The sequence below is a fragment of the Camelus ferus genome, chromosome 12 (assembly GCF_009834535.1).
Source record: "Camelus ferus isolate YT-003-E chromosome 12, BCGSAC_Cfer_1.0, whole genome shotgun sequence".
Lineage (NCBI taxonomy): Eukaryota > Metazoa > Chordata > Mammalia > Artiodactyla > Camelidae > Camelus > Camelus ferus.
Window position 1 is genome coordinate 7,272,503 of NC_045707.1, and position 20,485 is coordinate 7,292,987.

The 20,485-nt window shown below is 47.0% G+C and overlaps 1 protein-coding gene across 3 annotated transcripts in view; it reads right to left on the reverse strand.

Moving 5' to 3' along the window:
• The window catches only part of PACSIN2 (protein kinase C and casein kinase substrate in neurons 2), a 119,903-nt gene that overhangs the window by 28,344 nt on the left and 71,074 nt on the right, over window positions 1-20,485 (reverse strand). For 2 of the 3 annotated variants that reach the window (XM_032492374.1, XM_032492372.1), the window contains exon 2: window positions 4,484-4,622. The exons of the other annotated variant lie outside the window; for it this stretch is intronic. In XM_032492374.1, the coding sequence (XP_032348265.1) occupies window positions 4,484-4,543 (60 nt within the window). In that variant the 5' untranslated portion in view covers window positions 4,544-4,622. The remainder of the gene's footprint in view (window positions 1-4,483; window positions 4,623-20,485) is intronic. 3 annotated transcript variants of the gene reach the window in all.

The following is a 20,485-nucleotide window of genomic DNA, read 5'->3' on the forward strand; positions in this document are numbered from 1 at the left end:
CGCAGTTCCTTCACTGCACTTACAGGCTCTCAGTCAGATTCAGGGTCCGAGTTAGTTTACCTCTGAGTCCCCCGTGTCCAGGCAGGCCGGGAGGGCCCGGGGACTGGGCTTTTCAGTGTCACTACGCCCCCTGCAGATGCGCAGCAGCGCCACATCCTGTACACACATCAGGGCCTCCTGTCTCAGGCACCTTGCTTACACGCTATCCCAAACCCTACTCTGAAACCCCCTTTCCAAACAGGAGTCACAACTGATCTTAGGGCGGTGAAACCTGTGATGTGTGCTTGAAAACACCAAGGAGTAAGGGGTATCCTTGGAGAACCATGGACTCTGGGCTCTGCTGTCAGACGGTGCTCTGGCAGCCCTCATTTCTGCAGGACTCCATTCTAGCTCTCCCACCTACCTTCCAGCTCATCCCCACCCAGGCTCCCAACTTGCCCGGCACTGGAACACAAACAAAGTCTAGGAGCCCCTCACCTTAACACCCCCTGAACCACTGCCTGGACGAGCCCTGACCTCAGTGGGCTCCCCACTCTCAAAACGGGTTGATGCAGTTTACCTTGCAGGGCCCCGGGAGGGTGAGACACTGAGGCCCCTTGCTGCGTGTTTATCAACAGCCTCAGTTTCCAGCCACCTTGAACCTGACCTGTGTGCTCTGGCTCAGCTCTGACCCAAACTAGCCCTGTTGCTGCCTCAGGCCTCACTCTGTCCCAGCTCCTAGTTTTCAGTTCTCACCCCTAACACTCACCAGCCCCACCCCCAGTTCCTGAAATTTGTACTCATCTCATAGGCGGGTGAAGGAAGTGAGGCTCCCCACCCTGCAAGGGCACCCTTTGTTGTTTGAGAGTTTTAAAGCACAAATTCCAAACTTCAGCAACATCAAAGATCAACTGCATTATCAATCTTTTAGTGTTCAAGATGACAAACGGAAAAATGGATGAAATGGAAACCGAGAAATTCCAATTCTCAGATCTAACTCAAAGACAGAACACATAATAACGTAGGGAGGAAGGATGTGTCTAAACAAAGTTGTTTTAGACCTGAGGGACCTGCTCCTGAGCACAGTGCATGCCCCACCTGTGAGCCATCGCCCTGAAGACCCTGCCCTGGAGCTCCCGTCTCTGGGCGTGAGCACACATGCACACACGCATCCTTCAGCCAGGCGCCCAGGAGGCGGCGGGAGCACATGGCCGCCTGTGACCGGGTCACCACCCATCTTACTCTCCCTCACACCCCAGGTGGGTGCTGCGTGAGCGGCACCTCCCTGCATAAGAGCTGCTGACAACCCAGGTAGTGAGGCCAGCAGCTTTTGGCAGAAACACTAAACAGCAAACAGAAGCTTGGCCTCACAGCCCTCACACTCCACAGAGGCCATAGTCCTTTCTCCTCCAGCGCGCTCACGGTGGGAATCAGATCCCCAGCCCTCCTCAGTACTGGGGAATACAGACAGTGTCCCCTCTCACTAAATACTCCTGGCTGATAACTATGTCCCCGTGGGTAATCTCTCCTCCCAAGATCGCTCCTTGTTCACTCGTTCATCTGCCAAACATCTGAGTGCTTAGTAAGTACCAATCCTGAGCATCTCCCACGCTACCTCTCCTGCTCTCCCCCAGCAGAGCTCCACTTCCTCCTGCACACCCCAGCAAGTCCTACAGCACCTCACACAGTGATCTGCCTCCTCCCTCAAGGAACTCACCTCCAAACGTCACAGCCAAAGCTCCTGGAGGGCAGGAGATGGTTCTAGAATGACTCGCTCCAGTGAGTTCCTTTGGTATAAAGGAGTAAAATTAAGCACAAAAGACTTTCCCACTGCAAGACCACAAGGTTTCCTTTAGATTTGTACAGCCCTGTGGGTCACGCCAGTGAAAAGTGGCCTTCCATGGGAAAGAGGGACTTGCTGGCAGCTTGGAGAGATATGCAGCTGACAGCATGCACTTCTGTTGCCCAAAGCCGAGCAGGGCCAGGTCAGCCTGAGCAATGGCTCCTCCACTCAGTGAACACCCATGCTGGAAGACGAGGACAGCGGCACTGCTGATTTATACGAGCTGAAGAGTAATTTCAGGGAAAGCATCACACGGTGAGCAGAGCCTGCCTAGAAAATAAAACTATTTGCCTTAGCATCCTTCATACAAGAGATGTTCTTGTCTGATGACATTACACTGCAGTTAAGAATTTAACAAGGAGCCTAAGGGTTTACATCAATGACAGAACTTATTCAAGCTACTTGATTTAATCTATGCTGACAATACATACTGGCAACCTTCACCTAGTTCTTTTTTTTTAACAAGAAGCTGAAGACTTCTGTAATAGCACTGTATTTAGCTACTTAATCTCTCCATAGCAGTTTCTGCCATCGACTGGGTAATCAAGACAGTGCTGACAAATCACCCACAGGAACAGATTATATGGGGTGTGAGTGCCGATGACCCCATCTCCCATACCAGAGGGACCGAGCTCCCAGCCAGCACCTTTCTGGATGCCCAACACGACTTTACATGTATTCATTCCCTTAACTCTCACAATACTAGGAGGTGGTTACTATTATTATCCCCACTTCACAGACTGGGAAATTGAGGAAAAGAAAAATCAGTAACTTGCCCAAAGCCACACACACATAGTAAGTGACAAGGCAGGGAGTTAAACCTAGGCCACCTGGTTCCAAAGCGTGTATCTGGACTCGTCCCGTTGCCTCTCCTGGTCTATCCCTAACACGGCCTTTTGTGTGCCAGCCTCTCTGTACTGCCAACTCACTCAAGGCAGGTGCCAGTTAACACCAGATGGCAATGTCACCACAGTTATCAAACAGAAATTCTCCCCCGACCGTAAAGTATTCTGTCTATAGCTTGGGATCGGTAATGAAAAAAACCTGCATTTCCAAAGGCCAGTCTCACAAGGGCTCATAGAAGGCTCTGCAGCCAGCGCCAGCTCCCCAGGTGCTTCTGCACCGCTGGCGAGACCACTGCCTCCCAGGGGCCAGCAAGCAGGGCCTGCCTGTCTGTGCACCCAGACCTGCACGTGGGCCCTGAGCTCCAGCGTTATCCCAGAGGCTTCTCCACACTACATCTGGGAACTGCCTGTTCTGACCTCTACAAACTGTGAGAATGCACCTGACCACACCAGGGAGCCGCCGCTGCTGCTGAGTGGCTGGGACACACCCATAACCCTGGTGCTGCTCCATCACACCTGCCGCCTTCAGTGAAATGCTTCCGGGGCATCTGAGCCTTTCTGACTACTGAAATTTGAGCTTTGGCCTGGATACCCGCCAGGAAGGCTGCTACCAGCTGAGGGGTAGGGACTCAGGCTGTCACATTTCCCACAGGAATTCACAGGACCTAGCACACGGTAGGTGCTCAACAAACACATACTTTTAATAAAATGAAGTATTCAACTAAGTAAGGGTCAATAATGACCCTTCCCCCAGTATATACAGAAGAAAAGTGTTGAGAGAATTTTGAGCTCCTCGCTCATCTTTTAAAACATGGGCTCTCGTGATCACTTGTCTCTGTTAGGCTACAATATCAGATGGCATTTCATGTCAGACAAAACTGCACACCTAACTAATGCGTCCACAGAGCTAATGTGAGCTACTCCCCAGCTAAGCCCGGGCCTGCTCTCATCTCTCACAGCACTGGAGCCTTTTGTGTCAGGAAAGCACCCACGTGGTGCCGATGTCTGCATTCTTATTTCATCCTGGCAGCCTCCCTCGAAGACCAGTATCATCCCCCTCTTAGAGATGAAAACTCTGAAGCTCAGATCAGTCAAGCAACTTGCCCAAGATCACACAGATAGCTAGTAATGACACAGCTGGAATGAGAACCCAGATCTTCCCAACTGCAAAACCAGGGCTCTTTCTACTAAGCCCACAGCTGCTGGGAAGGCTCCAGAGGTTTTGCCACATGAACAAAATTTTATCAGAAATGGACCTTGCTTTAACCAGCAGGCAGGAATTACATGGGGCTCAGGAAGAGTGACCTCCAAAAAAACCCACAAAATAATCTGACTGGGAAAGGAGTTCCTCCTGGCACAGAATGACAGGAAGACGCGCCAACAAGCTAAGCTCAAGGGCAGCTTGTTCAGCCCTCTGGCCGCTTGCTTGCACTGTCCAGCATGACGGCGCATCACCGCCATCCATTTTTCTATACAAAACTTGAAAGTAACACTACCTCTCATGGCAAGCCCAGTAATTAGCATACATCACTCCAAGTCACATCATGACTAAACATGGAAAGGAAGCTCCAAGAATGGACAAACTGACAAGACCTTAATAAACACCTCCAACTGCTTTCGGTGTCAGACTTTTCTAGCAAGGTACCTTTACCACCGTCACTGACAGCTAAGCCACACCTAGATCTGACCACAAATGCCCAGCTAGTTTTGGGGCACACTCGTCTCATCCCCCAATCCTAGCCCCGCAAAAGGGGAGGCCATTCAGGCACCATTGGCTTAGTCTTTGCATTCATCTGGAAGAAATCATGGGCATTACCTCCCAGAAGCTATCACTGGACACTTCTACTCCAACTGAATCGTCATAAGTGACAGACATCTCTTCAAATGGTGAGGGAGCAGCAGGGAATGCTTAAACTCAGCGGTCAACTTCAGGTGCTCAAAATCTGAAGACAAACCTATAAAAGAAAAACATATCATTGTGGTTTTAAAATTTCCAAGGTAAAAAAACAGCCATCTTCACTTTACAACTTCCATTTCCGTTACTGCCTTCAGGAGAGAACAGTCTAAAATGTTTCCTGTAGGTGGGAGAAAGTCAGTAAACTCTGAACTCGCCACTGACATACGTGTGTAGGTTATATGCATGTGTGTGTATTTCACATTGACAAGTAAACCTTTTCCATATCTTACTGAAGAGCTCAAAGAGCTTTCTGAATAACAGTCTACAACTTAGATCAACAGATTGATAACCTTACTAATCTTCCTCATCCCTTGGAGAAAGAGGCAGAAAACATGCAAGGAGGACATGCAAAAGCAGAGTCCCTGCATCTCTGGGCTTGCCCTGTTCCAGCCTGTCCTACCCCTCCGGCAGGAATAGGACCTGGGGTAAAATGTGAGTGGAAATAATCCACCTTTGACACCTGACTCCACTCTCCACAATTTCCTTGTGGGGGGTACCGTCTCCCCCTTTCCATGACTGACTCATCTCAGCCACTGAAGGCCCAGATTCAGACCAGTTTATCCTGACACCATCTGTGTGAGGGTCACCTAGAAAGAGTAAATTAAAGACAAACAAGCTAAATTGATCACTTCTGAGCAACGATTCAATGTTCTAAATCCAAGCAAGGGTAACAGGGTGATTATTTCCCCTGCTAGAGGACCCTCGCTACCTTCACAAGCACAAATCATGTTGATGGAATGAGCAGTCCACAACCAGCTGAGATGCCCTGACTTTCTGGGGAAAAAAGTGACTCCACTCTCCTTTACACCACCCCGCATTCAGATCACACAGCCAGAGATCTGAAAGTTTCCTAACTGTCCAAAGTCTCAGCTTATCGCTGGGAGGGAAAAAGCAGGGCTGGGTAGGCAGAGTAATCTACATGTTACATCTACGAAGTGTAAGACTTTGTCCTAGGTACCTTCCCACATGTTATCACATTTAATCCCTGTGATTCCCTGTGAGACAGTCTAGAAGCATAGTAAGGAACACAGGCTGCCTGGGCTCTAATCTCAGACCCATTACTCATGAGCTGGGCAACAGTGGGCAAGTTACCTAACCACTCTGTGCTTCCAGGGCCTTATCTGTAAAAGAGAGACAGTAATGTAACCTACATCACAGAATTACTGTGAGGGTCAAATGTGGCAGTACACATAGGGGTGAACAGTATGTGGTCCCTAGTAAGCGCTATGGACATAGTAAATCATAATATAATTATTATTAGATAGTAATTATTAGCACTATCATTACTTTTATCTCTACAGCTGAGAAAACTGATGCTCAGGGAGGCTAAGTAACTTGTCCAAGGTCACCTAAGCAATGAATGATGGCGACCAGCAGGACACCAACTCTACCTGTTTGTTAATGTAACGTTCTATCATACCAAGATGTTTTCTAAAAACTATCTCAGATTTAAATAAATCATATAGGTGTCTTACAACCCAAGATCTAATTGCTAATTAAAAGGTTTAATCTGAAAGATTTAACAGCTTCCAAACTTGACCACAGCCCTGTATGGCCAATAAATTTAAAGTAAAGAGCATATTATGATACCTCGAAGCCAAGCACTCCAAATGCACACACGGTATAACCAGGCAGAGATGCGCAGGTGCCCCACAACACTCTTCCTGACAGCATGCTGGCAGATCTCTGCTCTGTAATCACAGAGGCAGCATGTCCTTTTAGCCCTTCAATATCCCAAAGGCTGGGCAGGCCACTCTGGCCTGGGCCCTGCTGCTTCTTCTTCCCGTATTCCCTGCCTGTGGAATCCCATGCTCTCAGCCAGGGCCCTCCTAGCAGCACCCCAGCCCATGACTGCAGCAGCAGAAAGTTTTCTACTCAAAGAGGCTGGTCTCTGCTCCAGGATCCTCAGGGAATATCTGGTCTTTTGGCTTATGCGGGTCTCAAGGTGGCAAATCAAGCCTCTGGCTGGGCTGCCTGGCCAGCTACAGGGAGCAGCTGCAGGGAGCAGGTACAGGAGGGAGCAGGTGCCTGCTCTGGGTAGAGAAGCAGCTTGACACCTGAAAAGCTCTGGTAGAGGAATTCACTTTCTATCTGAATTCAGCCCTGGTTTAGATGCTAATGGAAGATCAGTTCTGCACAAGATTTATTAAGAGCCTAATAAGTGCCAGGAGCCTAGAAGAGGCTTTTGTGGGATCAGCACAAAAAGACACAGTCGACTTCTAGGAGCAAGAACCTGAATCACTGAGTAGTGACGTCCTGCCCAGTAACAAAACCAACAAACACTGGAGCTGCTGAGGGCCCTCGTGATGAGAGGTGCACGTAGCTGACCAGTAAGAACTAGGGAAGTCCAGCTTTCCTTGGTCAAGTCACTCAGTGGCAACTTGGTAATCTTCCCTCAGTCCAGGGCCCTGTATCTCCCCAAAGCACTGTGCTCAGCCACTGCGACATCCCCAAGATCACAAGTGTGCGAGGGCCCAGCTGACCCCACTGGCACCCCATGTGGCCACAGCCCAGTGTGTAACGACTGCAGTGAGCTCACCTATCCGCGAGTGTGCTGCTTAGAGCCAGCTCCCTGCACAGATTCTCAGTTCTTGTTCCCCATCTCCCACTCACACGTTCTCCAAGCTCATATATAAGTGCCATTATCTAAGTAAATGTCATAATCTAAGAAAAACAGAATCTGGAGAGCCAATCTCTTTTTGTAAAATTGTGCAAGGAGTTTCAGACCCAATACAAATGACTTTTGGAAGTGTATGCCACCACACTTCTGACTTACAATGATTCAGAACTGATGGCATTTTCCTCCTGAACCCTTGAAGCAGATCTTGCACAGAGTCTCACTGAACTGTTCAGTCTCCTCTAAAAGGTCAAAAGTCAGCAAAGACATTCAAAGTCCTAGAGAAGAAACTGAGGCAAGGCATAAAAAACCCAACTACACATAGAAAGTAAGATGCAGAACTGAAGATCTCCTGCCCAAAAAGTTAGTGAGATAACGCAGATGGAAGCCTAGGATGGCGACGATCGGGAAAGCTCAGGTTCGCGAGCTCCACCACTGATAAGCTAGGTGGTGGCTGTGGGAAAGCCACTCTGTTCTCTGAGACCCAGTTTCCAGAGCTGTGTTCCAACAGGTTTGAGTGACAGTTAAACCAGGTGGTGCATGAAGGCCCCAGGATCCCAGGTTGCAGCCCATGGCAGGGCCTCCCTCAGTGGGAGCCTCATCCTGGGCCAACACCTTTGGCTCCAAGTGTCCTCACTACTTCTTCAGCTCCACGTGACAGTCATAAGGCAGACAGGAAAAAGAGAGGGCCTGGGGGACAAGGTCTTTGCCACAGAGAAAGCACAACTGGTATGAAAGTACAGGTTGACCTGAAAACTCATCCCTGACATTCACAGAGCAATGCCAACCTCTGGGAGTCTTGAGTCCAGACCGTAGTTGCCCAAGCAGAGTTCTCAATCGGCAACTACCAAAGCTCTCCTTTCCTGCCCTGCAGTAGGGGTCCTGCCCAACTGTCCACTCCTCCTAAAGCACCCTGGACCAGTCTCAGTGGCCCCGGTCTCTCCTGGCTCCCTCCTCCCTCTCTGATAAACCCGTTTTCTTCTCCCCATCACTGGCACACCCCATGGTCCATTCTTGAGTTTCTTCCTGTACCTCCCAGCAATGTCTCATCCTCTCCTATGGCTTCAAATATCACCAATATGTGGGAAGCAGCAGCTCCGCTTCCAAGAGTCAGCCTCTCAATAAAGTAAGGATGAGAGTATTTTCCTCACAGGACTGTATGGGGATTAGAGATGAGGAAGCAAAGTCACATGGTGCACATCTGACACCCCAAGAGTGGTAGCTGTTGCTTTTAAAATCATGACCCAGCAAACCACCAACAGGTAGTGAGAAATGCCAGAGTCTGGGGCTGGATGTGATTTTTGTTTTCCCATAAGGGTTGCTACTGGCATAAGCACTTGTATGAGGTCTTCCCCACCACCGTGACACTAGCGCCAGCCCTCCTCCGCTCAGCAACCCTACGCGCGCAGGAAGACTTTGTCACGCGCCAGGTGCTGCACTAAGCGCTCTGCATGCGCTGGCAGTCTGCACCACCAAAGGTGTTCAGTAACGATCTAATGAGTAAAAGACGGCCCCAAAGAAGGCTCCTTGTGCTGAAGTCATGTCTGTGTCAAATAAAGCAAGTCTGCTTCAACCAGGTGTGGTTCTGTTGCTTCACCTGGGAGCCCAGGGTAAGCATAAACCAACACCTAACAGCTCCCACATACCAAGCACCTTTCAGCACTGCCCAAAAAAAGAAAGTCAAGAATTATTATACCCATATAGCAGGAATGGGCTGCTATGAAAAAGGAGTGATTAGGACATAAGTAAATATTTTCACTCAATTTTTAAGAACCTTATTACCAAAATAAACATTTTAATGTTTGACTTGTATAGCAGAATGACAAGATTAAAGATGAAGCTAGTGACCTGGATGATAAGACCACAGGAATTTCCAATCACACAAAACAAAAAGAGTAAGAGATGGTTAAGGGACAGGGAGGAGCCATCCTCAGGTCCCACAGGCTGGAAGGAGCAGGGGGAGCCCTGCTGTAGGCTCCACTGTGCATCTCATTTACCACGCAGCCCTAGTGCCCCTCAGTACTGCATGTAGTAGGTGCTCAACAAAGGTCTGAGTGAATGAGTGAGTGAATAATGAACCAGGTCTTCCAGGCTTTCCCTCCTCTTTCCGAGGCCTCTGGGAGGAGTGCAGCTCTGCTGTGGCCACTCCGTGAACCGCCAGTCATCAGTGGAGCACTGGGCAGGCCCTCAGGCAGGCTCCCCTCAGAGACCTTAAAATTCCAGTTGCACAAGGGGCAGGGAAAGTGTGTTTCTGCCTGGGACCTTGTCTGCTCATGGAAGGTATAAAAGCAACAAACTTGAAACTTGAGAGCAAGAAAATCCTAAGTGTAAAGATGTACAAATCATCACACCCTTTCCCCTCCCCCTTCCTGAATAACACATGCATGGCCCCCATGTGTCCTGGGTACACTGGATACCCTCAAAAGATGTTTGATACAAATATATGTATGCATATGCATGACTGGGCCATTGCGCTGTACACGAGACTGACACATTGTAATTGACTGTACTTCAATTAAAAAAAAAAGACGTTTACTGAATACATTCTAAGAGACATTCTTCAGGAATCCAAGAATGACTGAGGTGAGGGAAAACAGTTCCAGATCTCCAGATTCCAGGGACTTCTGCAACTGATGAATGTAAACACTGTTCAGTGAGAGCCATTCCTAAAATGTATGCAGTCTCAAAGGTTAATGTAGGCTGCCAAGGGTGCCCTTGGCCCAGGCTTGGAGCTGGAATAACCTCTTTTCTCCCCTGTGGGCCTGATAACAGGTATCAGGTAAACAAAAGGTACACATTACATAAGTACATCTAACTCCCCCTTAATGCCCTTACTTTGATCCAAGAAGAAAAAACAGAACAAGTCATTAGGCCAAAAGGCTATTCTTATAAAGCAAGAACATTCTGAGTAAAGGCACATGTTCCCTGTCTCCTCTGTAAGCTGGCCTTGGAAAAAGCTGTGCCCTGCAGGGGAACACACACTAGATCTAAGGTTTGTTTCACTGTAGTTACCCAAGGTGGGAAATTCTTCACTAATTGGAAATGACTACAACTTCTCTAAGACACGTTTTGGCCTGGATGAGGGGAGGATCATTCCTTAAGTAAGGGATGGATTTACTCATTCATTCTGCAATACCTGCTATGTGCCAGGCACTCTTCTAAGTCCTCGGGATGGAGCAGTGAACCAGACAGATATGGTCCTTGCCTGCCTCAGGCTGACAGCCTCATAAGGCAGACTGACACGCAGTAAAGTAAAAGCAGAGACAGAGTGTGAGAAGAGCTGGATGGAGATAAATAAAAGAGTAGAGGGAAAAGCAGGAGGGAGGGGCTTGTGGAGGCAGAACGGTGGGGCCTCTCAGAGGAACCCAGGTGGAGGGCAAGTGGCCATGTGAAGGGCAGGGAGAGGCCTTTCCAGCAGCAGGAGGCCCCAGGGGGCAAAGGTCCCTGTACTAGCCCCAGCAGGCAGGAGCCCACACGCCTGCCTGAGGCAGCACTGAGGACTCTAGGGAGGAAGCTGTGTGGTAACGCAGATCTTATATCTGTGCTAATGGATAAAAATTCAAGCCTCAAGTGCTTGTAAGATATGCTACTGAAAACCAAGCAGTCTTCCATACCTGTCCTTTACCTGCTGTTACCTGTCTCTCAACATGTGATGTATTTAACAAAAGAGAAACACCTAGCCTTTGACTCAACTATTTCTTCTAAAACTTTTCCTACAGATAAACTCACCCAGAGTCAAAGGTAGGTACTCACTGTGGCATTGTTTTTAATAGGAAGAAAAATTAATAACACCGAAAGCTACCTCACTGTCCACCAAGAATCAGAAATGCTGGCACACCTCTGGAGTGGAGCACGGGCAGCCAGAGGAGAGAGAGGGAGGGTAACTGTGTGCACAGACGTGAGCGACGTGACGATGTCCCGCGTGCCGTGTGAACACAGTGGGTTGCAGCCCAGTAGGTATAGTCTGACCCCCCTGGTATTAAACCACAATTGGGTACCCACCAAAGTATGCCAATGCACAGGAAGTCCCACAGGGGCCTCAGACTTGCTCTGGGGACAGGGGGGCTTCCACATTTTGCCTCACAATCTTCTAAACAATTTGGAAATTTTGACTATCAGCATGTAATACTTTTAGGATACAAAAATTAGTTCATAAAAATACCCTACTTTGTTTCATTAATGGCTTGTGTTGGAAGGAAGGAGGGGGTCCCTCTGGGCCACGTGACTGCACCACAGCTTCGAGAGAGGAGTCCACGCACATATCAAGGAATGACCACCCCTCTGCAAACCCCCCCAGCTCTGCCTGCCACAGGTGTCCCCTCAGGGATCTCGGTCATCTCCCCACGGTGTCCTGGCTTCTCCCGTCCCTTCTGTCTATTCTCAACACAGTAACCCTTTCAAAACTCAAGTCGGACCACACAACACTCACTCCATAAAATTTTGCTGGATGAATTCAGGATGAGAAAAGTTGAATTGAAGAGTCAGGATAATTTTGATTTATACAGACTGAAGATCCACAGAGGGAAATAACCGGAGCATTTATGTGAAGATATTTTAAGCCCAGTGGTTAGAGTTCTTTTATAAACACCACTGCAGACGTTAAACTAAACCACAAGTAGGTTCAGCAACCCTAGTGGGGGATGTGTGGCTCAGCCTCGGGTTGTGTACCAACAGCCACACAGGAAGCCCTCCTGCCGCTCCGCGCCAGGGCCCCGACCACCCGGGGGCCCACAGGTTCCTGGTTCCTCCCTGCCTCCAGCTCTGACTCAGGCTATTCCTGTACGTCCAGTCAGTCCCTCTGAGAAAGGACGGGGTTTCCTACTTCTCTCTGGCCCTCAAGCTGCCCCCTACATGGTGGGTGCTCAGGGAGTCAGGCCTGCACCATTAGCAAAGCAGGAACACTTTTTTTTTAATGACTCTAATGTCTGGCACAGCCTATTTTGTTTCCAATGATTTTATCTGGGAAAGTGAACATTCCTCAAAGGAAGAGATAGAGATCAGCAAATAAAGTGACTTATATCTCTGGAACACAGTGTAGTACATTTACCTCAGCAACGGAAAACAGCTTGTGTGTTACAGGATGCTTGGTTTTAAAGGCTGCCCCCTCTGAGGGAAGCATGCTGAGGCCACAGCCCAGCAAGTCCCAGGCTCCAGATGGGGTGGGGAGGGTCCTCTAGAAGCAGTGTGGGCCAAACACTCAAAAGTGCTTCCAGAAATTTTTTAAAAAGTCATCGCCTCTCACAGAGCTTGGAGTTGCGATGGAAACCACCTCCTGAACCAGCAGAGGAGTCACAGCCACTTGATGGCACAGAGCTACCTGCTGCAAACTGAAGAAAGGGCTGGTGAGAGGAAGAGGGACTTCAGGGGTTCCACTGGGACACAGGGCCATTTCACGGAAAACAAACATGGCTCAAGACCCTTGAATATCACAGTTCAGAAGAGAAGAGAAAGAGCTGGGGGAAAACACGTCTTATTTTGTTTTAGTCAACACCACAGAGGTAGCCCTCTTCCTCCTACAGAAAAAAAATCTTGCTGAGTTTGGTTAAAGAAAAACAAACTTTTCTAAACAGGGAGGCTATTCCACGCTATCAAACATGGAGCCGCTTTGGCTCAGCACAGCATCGGTTCCAGAGCAGGCACCTTCCTGCTTTGGTGTGACAATCTGGCTTCCATAGCTTTGCTCATTCAACCCACCTGCACTGCTAAGCCCGTAACAGTTTCAAGACCAAATGTCTATTCTTTTGGCTACCACAGGGCTGTCAAAACCAACGAGGGCTCCTTGTGGCCAGGCTCTGTTCCACCAGCCTTGATTCTCATCACTCAGCTCTTCCTTCTCCTGTCACCCACTGTCTGTCTTCGCTGCAATCAAGGCAAACAAGCCGTCCTGTGGTCTGCTGCTTTCAGTTGCATAATTTGCATTTCCCGCTTGTCTGACACATCATGGTCCCACACTACTGTGCTGGGCCCTCACGGTCAGACCTCAGGGGTTTGGGGGTCTTTCCCAGTCAGAGCCAACCCTGGAGGGACGTCACAGTACATACAGCTTCCCATTCTGTCCTGTCACTTCACTGGGGACTCTGGGCTCATACATTCCAACAACAGTTGGTGAACCTCTCAAATACAGCTTAAAAACCAAGAGTTCAATCTGACACCCTCAGTCTACAATTAAGGGGGAGATTATATACCCTTGAGAAAGGATGGAAAGATATCCTGAGAGGCACAGAAGACAAAAATGACCCCAAAATACACCTTGGCAGAAAAATGCTGCTGCCTTTGGGGTCCTACTCATTTCACACGACTCTGATAGTATTTTAGGAGGTGAAACGGCACCTGCAATACTGCGCATGAATAAGAAATGGACAGAAAAAGGAAAAGACAAGACTAAGTTCATGTGAAAAGGAGAACTTCAGCTGTAGCAGAGACAAATGAGCCTCAGCACACCTTCTAATTCTCACTTGGTAAATGCAGAAATCAGACTGGTTGGGGTTTTTTATTTGTTTTTAATAAACTTCTAGTAAATTAACATTTATGAAACTAAATATGAAATTCCTCTAATGTCTACACTTCCAGAGTGTGTAGGACTCACTCCACTCAACCTTACATGGACACTAGTTATTCACACATGGACCCTGATGGACCAATGTTCTTTAGTGGGATGTTGTGCACATCTGAACACAATTAATCCCCCACAAGAGGCAAGAATGGTAGCAGTGATGGTGGTTAGTATTAATTACTAGTTAGTTAACTAATTAAATATTAGTTAATCAGTCTGGTTTAGGAAATCACTGGGTATACACTGCCAGGAATGCCAATTTTTAAAGAAAAATATATGTAGATAATCACACACGCTTCAAATAAACAAGCCCTATAAAGCTATCCTGAACATAATTTAATTTTTGATGACTCAGAAGTCATTTTTCACTCTTACAAAAGGGCTCTCAGGGCCAAAATTTGGAAGACTCTTCCTAAGTTCACCATTAAACAGCAGTGGGATCTTGGGTACCTTCTTAGCATCCCACTACCTTCACTGAAGAGTGCAGGATTAAACAAACGCAGATTTCTCTGAGTTTAAAATGTTTTAAAAGAACCTCCTACTGGCAAGAGATTATGGTTAAACTTGAGTGGATTAAAGCTAAATCATCATAAGAGAGTGCATTTGCAGTGACTTTCATGGCTGCAAAGTACTTTCCTACTTTATCAGATCTGACCCCTACAGCCACCCTGCAAGGGCATTCTCACAGGTCCCAAAAGTTCAGCTATGAACTCATTTTCATGTGAAACATGCTCTAGTCAACATAAAGCCTCTACTTCTGAGCATGTCCACATCACAGACCTTACTGGACAATCTTGGTGACACAGCATGGCACCTGTGCTACAGGCCTGCACGTATAAATGTTAAAGTTTAAAGTTTAAAGGGAATATCAATAGCAATTAATACGTGCATTTTACAAAATGAGTAAAAAAAGGCATGACTCTCAGTAATCACAGCCTCATGCACTGTGACGGGCACTCTGACCTGGGGTCCCAGGGCTTCCCACTGAAGACCCCTTGTCAATGGCTGCTGGGAGGTCAGGCCCAGTGACAGCTCTGGGGGTTCAATGTGTTGTGAAGCACTAGGTGCGGGCAGTGCCTCTGCTAGTGGCTTAATCCTGCTTCCAAACTATGGGCAGAAGAAAGAGCATCTCTAAACCCAACAAATGATCCCTCAGGTTTTTCTCTCAAGGTTAGTTTGTCCACCTTCTAGAAGGCATATCATACTGACCACCACATGGCCGGGGACATCTTGTCAATCACATGACATGCTCTCTAGAGGATGACCTACTCCCAGCTCAGACAATGCAGGCGAGTTAGCTACCCATCTGCCAGGTTCGAGGCCCACTTTTGTCACCCCCAGGGCTCCAAGGAGAATTTAGATCTTTTAGGTCCTTGCATCTCCCTTCACACACTATTCCCTCTCCCTGGAACTGCCTCCCAGATGAGTGTCAAGATACTAATTATTCTTTAAGATCAGGATCAAATATCACCTTCTCCATGAAGACTTCCTTCATTCCCAGTCAAAATTAAGCTTTGCTGTCTGGCCTATCCTGAGTACCATGTTTCTCTCTTACAAGACTCACTCCACTCAACCTTACACGGACACTAGTCACCCATGCATGTGTCTCTATCATGAGACAGGATCCGTGAGGGCAGGGATCACATGGTATTTATTTCTGTAACCCAATCCTAGCATAAAGTTAGTTGTAGTGAGTATGAAAGTCCTACTTCTTCCATTTTGACCATGAGATGACTTGGGAACTGAGCCCATGCTCGACACAAGACAGAAGAAGCCTGGATCTCTGACTCTGCTGTGCCCACCAGCCCCTGGGATGCCACTCTGGGCTTTAGGTGTGAGCCCAGCTCCCTTCTGCCCCCAATTCCACAGCCCCAGGGCTCACCACCGCCGACTCCTCTGTGGAGCCAGCACTCTCTGTTGCCCTCGTGTCCTCATGTCTCGCAGAGCCCCGCACGAGTGAGACTTCGCTCAATCCTGACCCAAGAAGTATACAGATGCTCATGTTCACACCACATGAAGTCAAGGGGAACATCATCAAATAATGAATTTGAGACTGACCGTCTTTCTTTTAAATTTATTAAATTGTTTCAAAAATGCATTTGAAAGTATGAAAGTGGGTCGCCTTAAAAGAATAAAAATCATTTATGAAAATAAAAACACCTCCATGATTTGGGTTATCCAATCTTTCAATCTGGTTTGAGTTAATGGGAAAATTTAAGAATTACAAAATGAAAGCTTCTGACACTTCAAGTTCAAAACTAAACTAAACTTATCCTTGAAGTAACCGCATTTTATTTCTTACTGATACTCCTAATCTTAGAGACAGATGCTAAATGTATAGTATAATGGCTTCTAATGAGATGTTGGCCTGAAAACTTTTAATTTGAACTAGTAGCATTCAAGTTCTCATATATTATATTATTTGTAGTTTAAATGTATTTACATGTGCTTCCTTGATTAAAAGAAGGAACATATTAAGCAAATGAAATTAATAATTTTAGAAACACTGCTACCAAGGCTGTAGCAGATGCAGCAAAGGCTTAACAGCATTTGGGCAACAGTAGGTGAGAGGGGCCATTTCATTATCAGTTACCATTGCTAAGAGGGGAACTGGCAACACATGAGCTGATGTAAAAATTTACTGGACAAAAACATCAAGTTTGTCAGGGAACAGGGTGGGTAGAAGGGAAAAGTCAAGTAGGACAAAACAAGGAAACTTGCCAAGCCGAGGACAGGAGAAAAGGCCAGGGAAAAGGGGGCCAAAAGTTCAAGCAGTCCTGCCCCTCACAAGGGTCTCATAGGGTCAGCGTCCACATGCCCTGCAGCCATGAGACATGCCCCAGCGTGGGCAGGAACTCCAACCTCTCCCATCCTGTCTTCCCACATCCAACGTTTATGAGCCCTGACCGAGTGCCGGACTCCATGGGAAGAGTGTTGAGGGGTTCACAACTGCCTTCAGAGTTGTGTGGGGTGCAGTTCCTCTCCTCACCAGGTGGCAGAAATAACAAGTCAGTATTTCTTGAGCACTTCCTAGGTGCTAGGCACCATTCATCCTCAGAACAGCCCTACGAGGCAGCTACTACTATCACCCTCATCTTACAGGCGAAGAGACAAGGCAGAAACGTGTTTAAGTAACTTGATCAAGGCCACAGAGCTAGGAAGTAGCAGAGGTGGGACTCAAACCCAGGCCAGGCACCCCAGAGCCTGCTCCATGGCCGGTCGTGCTGCCTCCTGGGTGAGAGGCAGGCTAGGAGAGGCAGAAGTGAGGAACAGGCGCATGACTCCGATAAAACAACAGGTTGGGGGTCTGATGGGATGGCACTCCAGCAAAGGCGCCAATAGGGTAGAATGTCAGCATTCGGTCATTCATTCCTTCAGCATTCATGGAGCACCTGTGAGAAGTCCTGTTCTGGAAGCATCCCTACTCGAGCAGCTCAGAGTGTCTGGGGAGGGAGACAAGCCTGTAAGCCGCACCTGCCTCGCTCCCAGTTGTATTCCACAGGTGGGCACGGTACCCACATGAAAAAGGCAATAATATGAGACAATGAACGAATGATGAATGAATCCCACCCCTGCTGCTTAATAGCTAGATAACCATGGGTAAGTTATTTAACCTCTCTGAGCCTGTTTCCTCATTTGGAAAATAAAACCAATACTGCCTATTACTCCTTGGGCTTGCTGGGTAGATGAAATACCTCAGTCGAGGGTGGAGCGAGCTGTTCTCCACCAGAGCGTTCAGGAAGGCTGGAACAGGGCATCCAGCACAGACAGCTTCCCAGCCCAGGGACACTAAGCTGGATCTTGAGGAGCCTATGGGAACCAGGCAGGTGTACAGGCACAGGGGCAGGGCATCCCGGACAGAAGAATCCTTAGGGAAGGGTGGGGGCGGGGAAATGGGGGTACAGAGGGGCCCACCCAGGATTCAGAGGGCCAGACAGCATGGGGTGGTGGCGCACATCCTGAAACAGGAACAGTGAGGAAGGAAGGAGGAACTGGTGTCACACTTCTACACAAAAATCCCCATGTGGTTTAAACTTCATGAGTTTATCATAATTTGTAATTTTCCCACTGCTGGCAAGGCTGAGAACAATTTTATACACTATTAATATTTACATTTTTAATTGACAGGGCCACACAGATATCATTGTATCATCATTATTAACAACCACAATGTATTTAGTTACACAATATCTCTCTTCAAAAAGAACCCAGAAAACTTCACAAAATCCCAAATCACTAGTAATGCAAGTGATATTACTAACTCTAAAATTTCACAGTTAAAATGAAAACAAAAGTGTAATGTTTTTCCAAGTAACCACAATGTCAGGTGGAACAGGAAATCCACCTTCACTTTCAATTTCTAGTCTCCCCAGGACAACCATTTAAGATACTTAAATCTAGTCACTTCTCTGCTCCAAACCCACCGCACTCAGAACTAAGCCCTAACTCCTCACCTCTGCTGCATCATGACCTGGCACTTGCTTGCCCCTTTCCACTCTCCCTCACTGGTTGGCCCTGTTCTGCCTCAGCCCCACTTACCTTCCCACTGTTTCTTGAACATACCAAGCCCATCTCTGCCTCAGAGCATTTGCACACGCTGTTCCCTCTCCTTAGTATGCTATTCCCTGAGATAAGTGCATGGCCTGCTTCCTGACACCACGTGAGCCTCCGCCCAGACAGAGATGCTCAGGAGCGTCCTGACCGTGCCCTCTCCTCCAGCGCCATCTCCCACCACCACCAGCTCTACAAGATCTGTAAGATCTTTACAATAATATACTGTTGTTAGCAATTTCACTCACAAAGCCGTATAGCGACATCTCTTGCATTATACAAGAAAGAAAAAAGACTAGTTACTCAGATAATTAACCACAAATGTTTCTTGAGCTGAGAACAAAACTTAATTTTTCAGTGATTATTAAAAAGTCACTTATTCTACAGTGTCCAGCTTATATAGCCACTCAATCAGAAGACCTTCCCACCCGAAGCCTCCTGGGCAGCCTCCAGAGCACCCAAAACTATGTTTTCTTTTGTATTTGTTGTTCAAAAAGGGGTCCACTCTGAATTGGTAGAAGCAGCTGTGTTAGTAACCAAAGGTCCAGTCAGTAATACCACACTTTAAATTCTTGAGTGTTAGGAACTGCTCTATCACTGAGTTAGCGTTTATATTTATAGTAGAATTTGAAAATGTTTGGCCAGACGAGTCCTCTATAATAAGCCCAGACACAGGCCCAGAACCTAGTTCAACACTAGGAAAATGGTTATTCCTGAAAAGCGGAAGAGGTCAAAAACTTTAAGAGACAGGAAACAAGACTATCTCCACGATTCCACAATGCTCTGGGACTTGCTCTAAATCCTGAACGATCCTTTAAGAAATACATATATTTCATCCAGAAGGAAATCTACTTCAGGATGACACCTGCACCCCAATGTTCATAGCAGCACTATTTACAATAGCCAAAACATGGAAACAGCCTAAATGTCCATCAACAGGTGACTGGATAAAGAAGATGTGGTATATTTATACAATGGAATACTACTCAGCCATAAAAACCGACAACATAATGCTATTTGCAGCAACATGGATGCTCCTGGAGAATGTCATTCTAAGTGAAGTAAGCCAGAAAGAGAAAGAAAAATACCATATAAGATCGCTCATATGTGGAATCTAAAAAACAAAAACAAAAACAAACAAACAAACAAAAACAAAGCTTAAATACAGGACAGAAATAGACTCACAGAGAATACAGACTTGTGGTTGCCAGGGGGGTGGAGGGTGGGAAGGGATAGACTGGGATTTCAAAATTGTAGAATAGATAAACAAGATTACACTGTATAGCACAGGGAAATATACACAAAATGTTATGATAACTCACAGAGAAAAAAATGCGACAATGAGTGTGTATATGTCCATGAATGACTGAAAAATTGTGCTGAACACTGGAATTTGACACAACATTGTAAAATGATTATAAATCAATAAAAAATGTTAAAAAAAATACATATATTTCAAAGCAATGAAATGCAGAAAAGTATCTCCCTGAATAATCCTGAGTGCCGGGAAGAGACGGCAAGGCAAACTTCACTAGTGACTACCAAGACCAGCACTGTTTTTCTTTTGACTGCAGACTCTTAAAATAAGAGGCCTTCCCAAAGTGGAAGCCTCAATCAAGTCCAAAAATAAATGAATAAATGAACATGAGCAAGAGAAGAAACACACACTCAGGCTTAAGGAGAACCAAGAGTCTGTTGGATGTCTGGACCAAAACGTCCAGGGTCATCACTTCCCAAGCAAACGTGGCAGCCTGCCCATCCTGCGCCCTCATCATGGGATCCCAAGGGGAAGTGGCTCCACACAGATGACACTGGTCCCTGCTCACACCACTGATGGGACCACTGCATGGCCCTTCACAGAATCGAACCCTGTCTCTCCCCAGCGTCGATAGTGGGAAAAGCAACTAACTTCTCCAGTTTTGAGAAAAATGCTATTGCAGCTGGAAAAACATTCTTGGATATCACAAATAAGATATTCTGATTCTAAGGAGCTGTAAATTTGTATTGAAGTGTGTGGAAGTATGAACAAGCAGATTTGAGGAAATATTATGGAGCCATGGTAACAGAAACCATGGAAGAAACTCCAGTTGCACAGAACTGTTTAAAAATAAACGGATACTAAAATCCAGCAAAAAGTTAC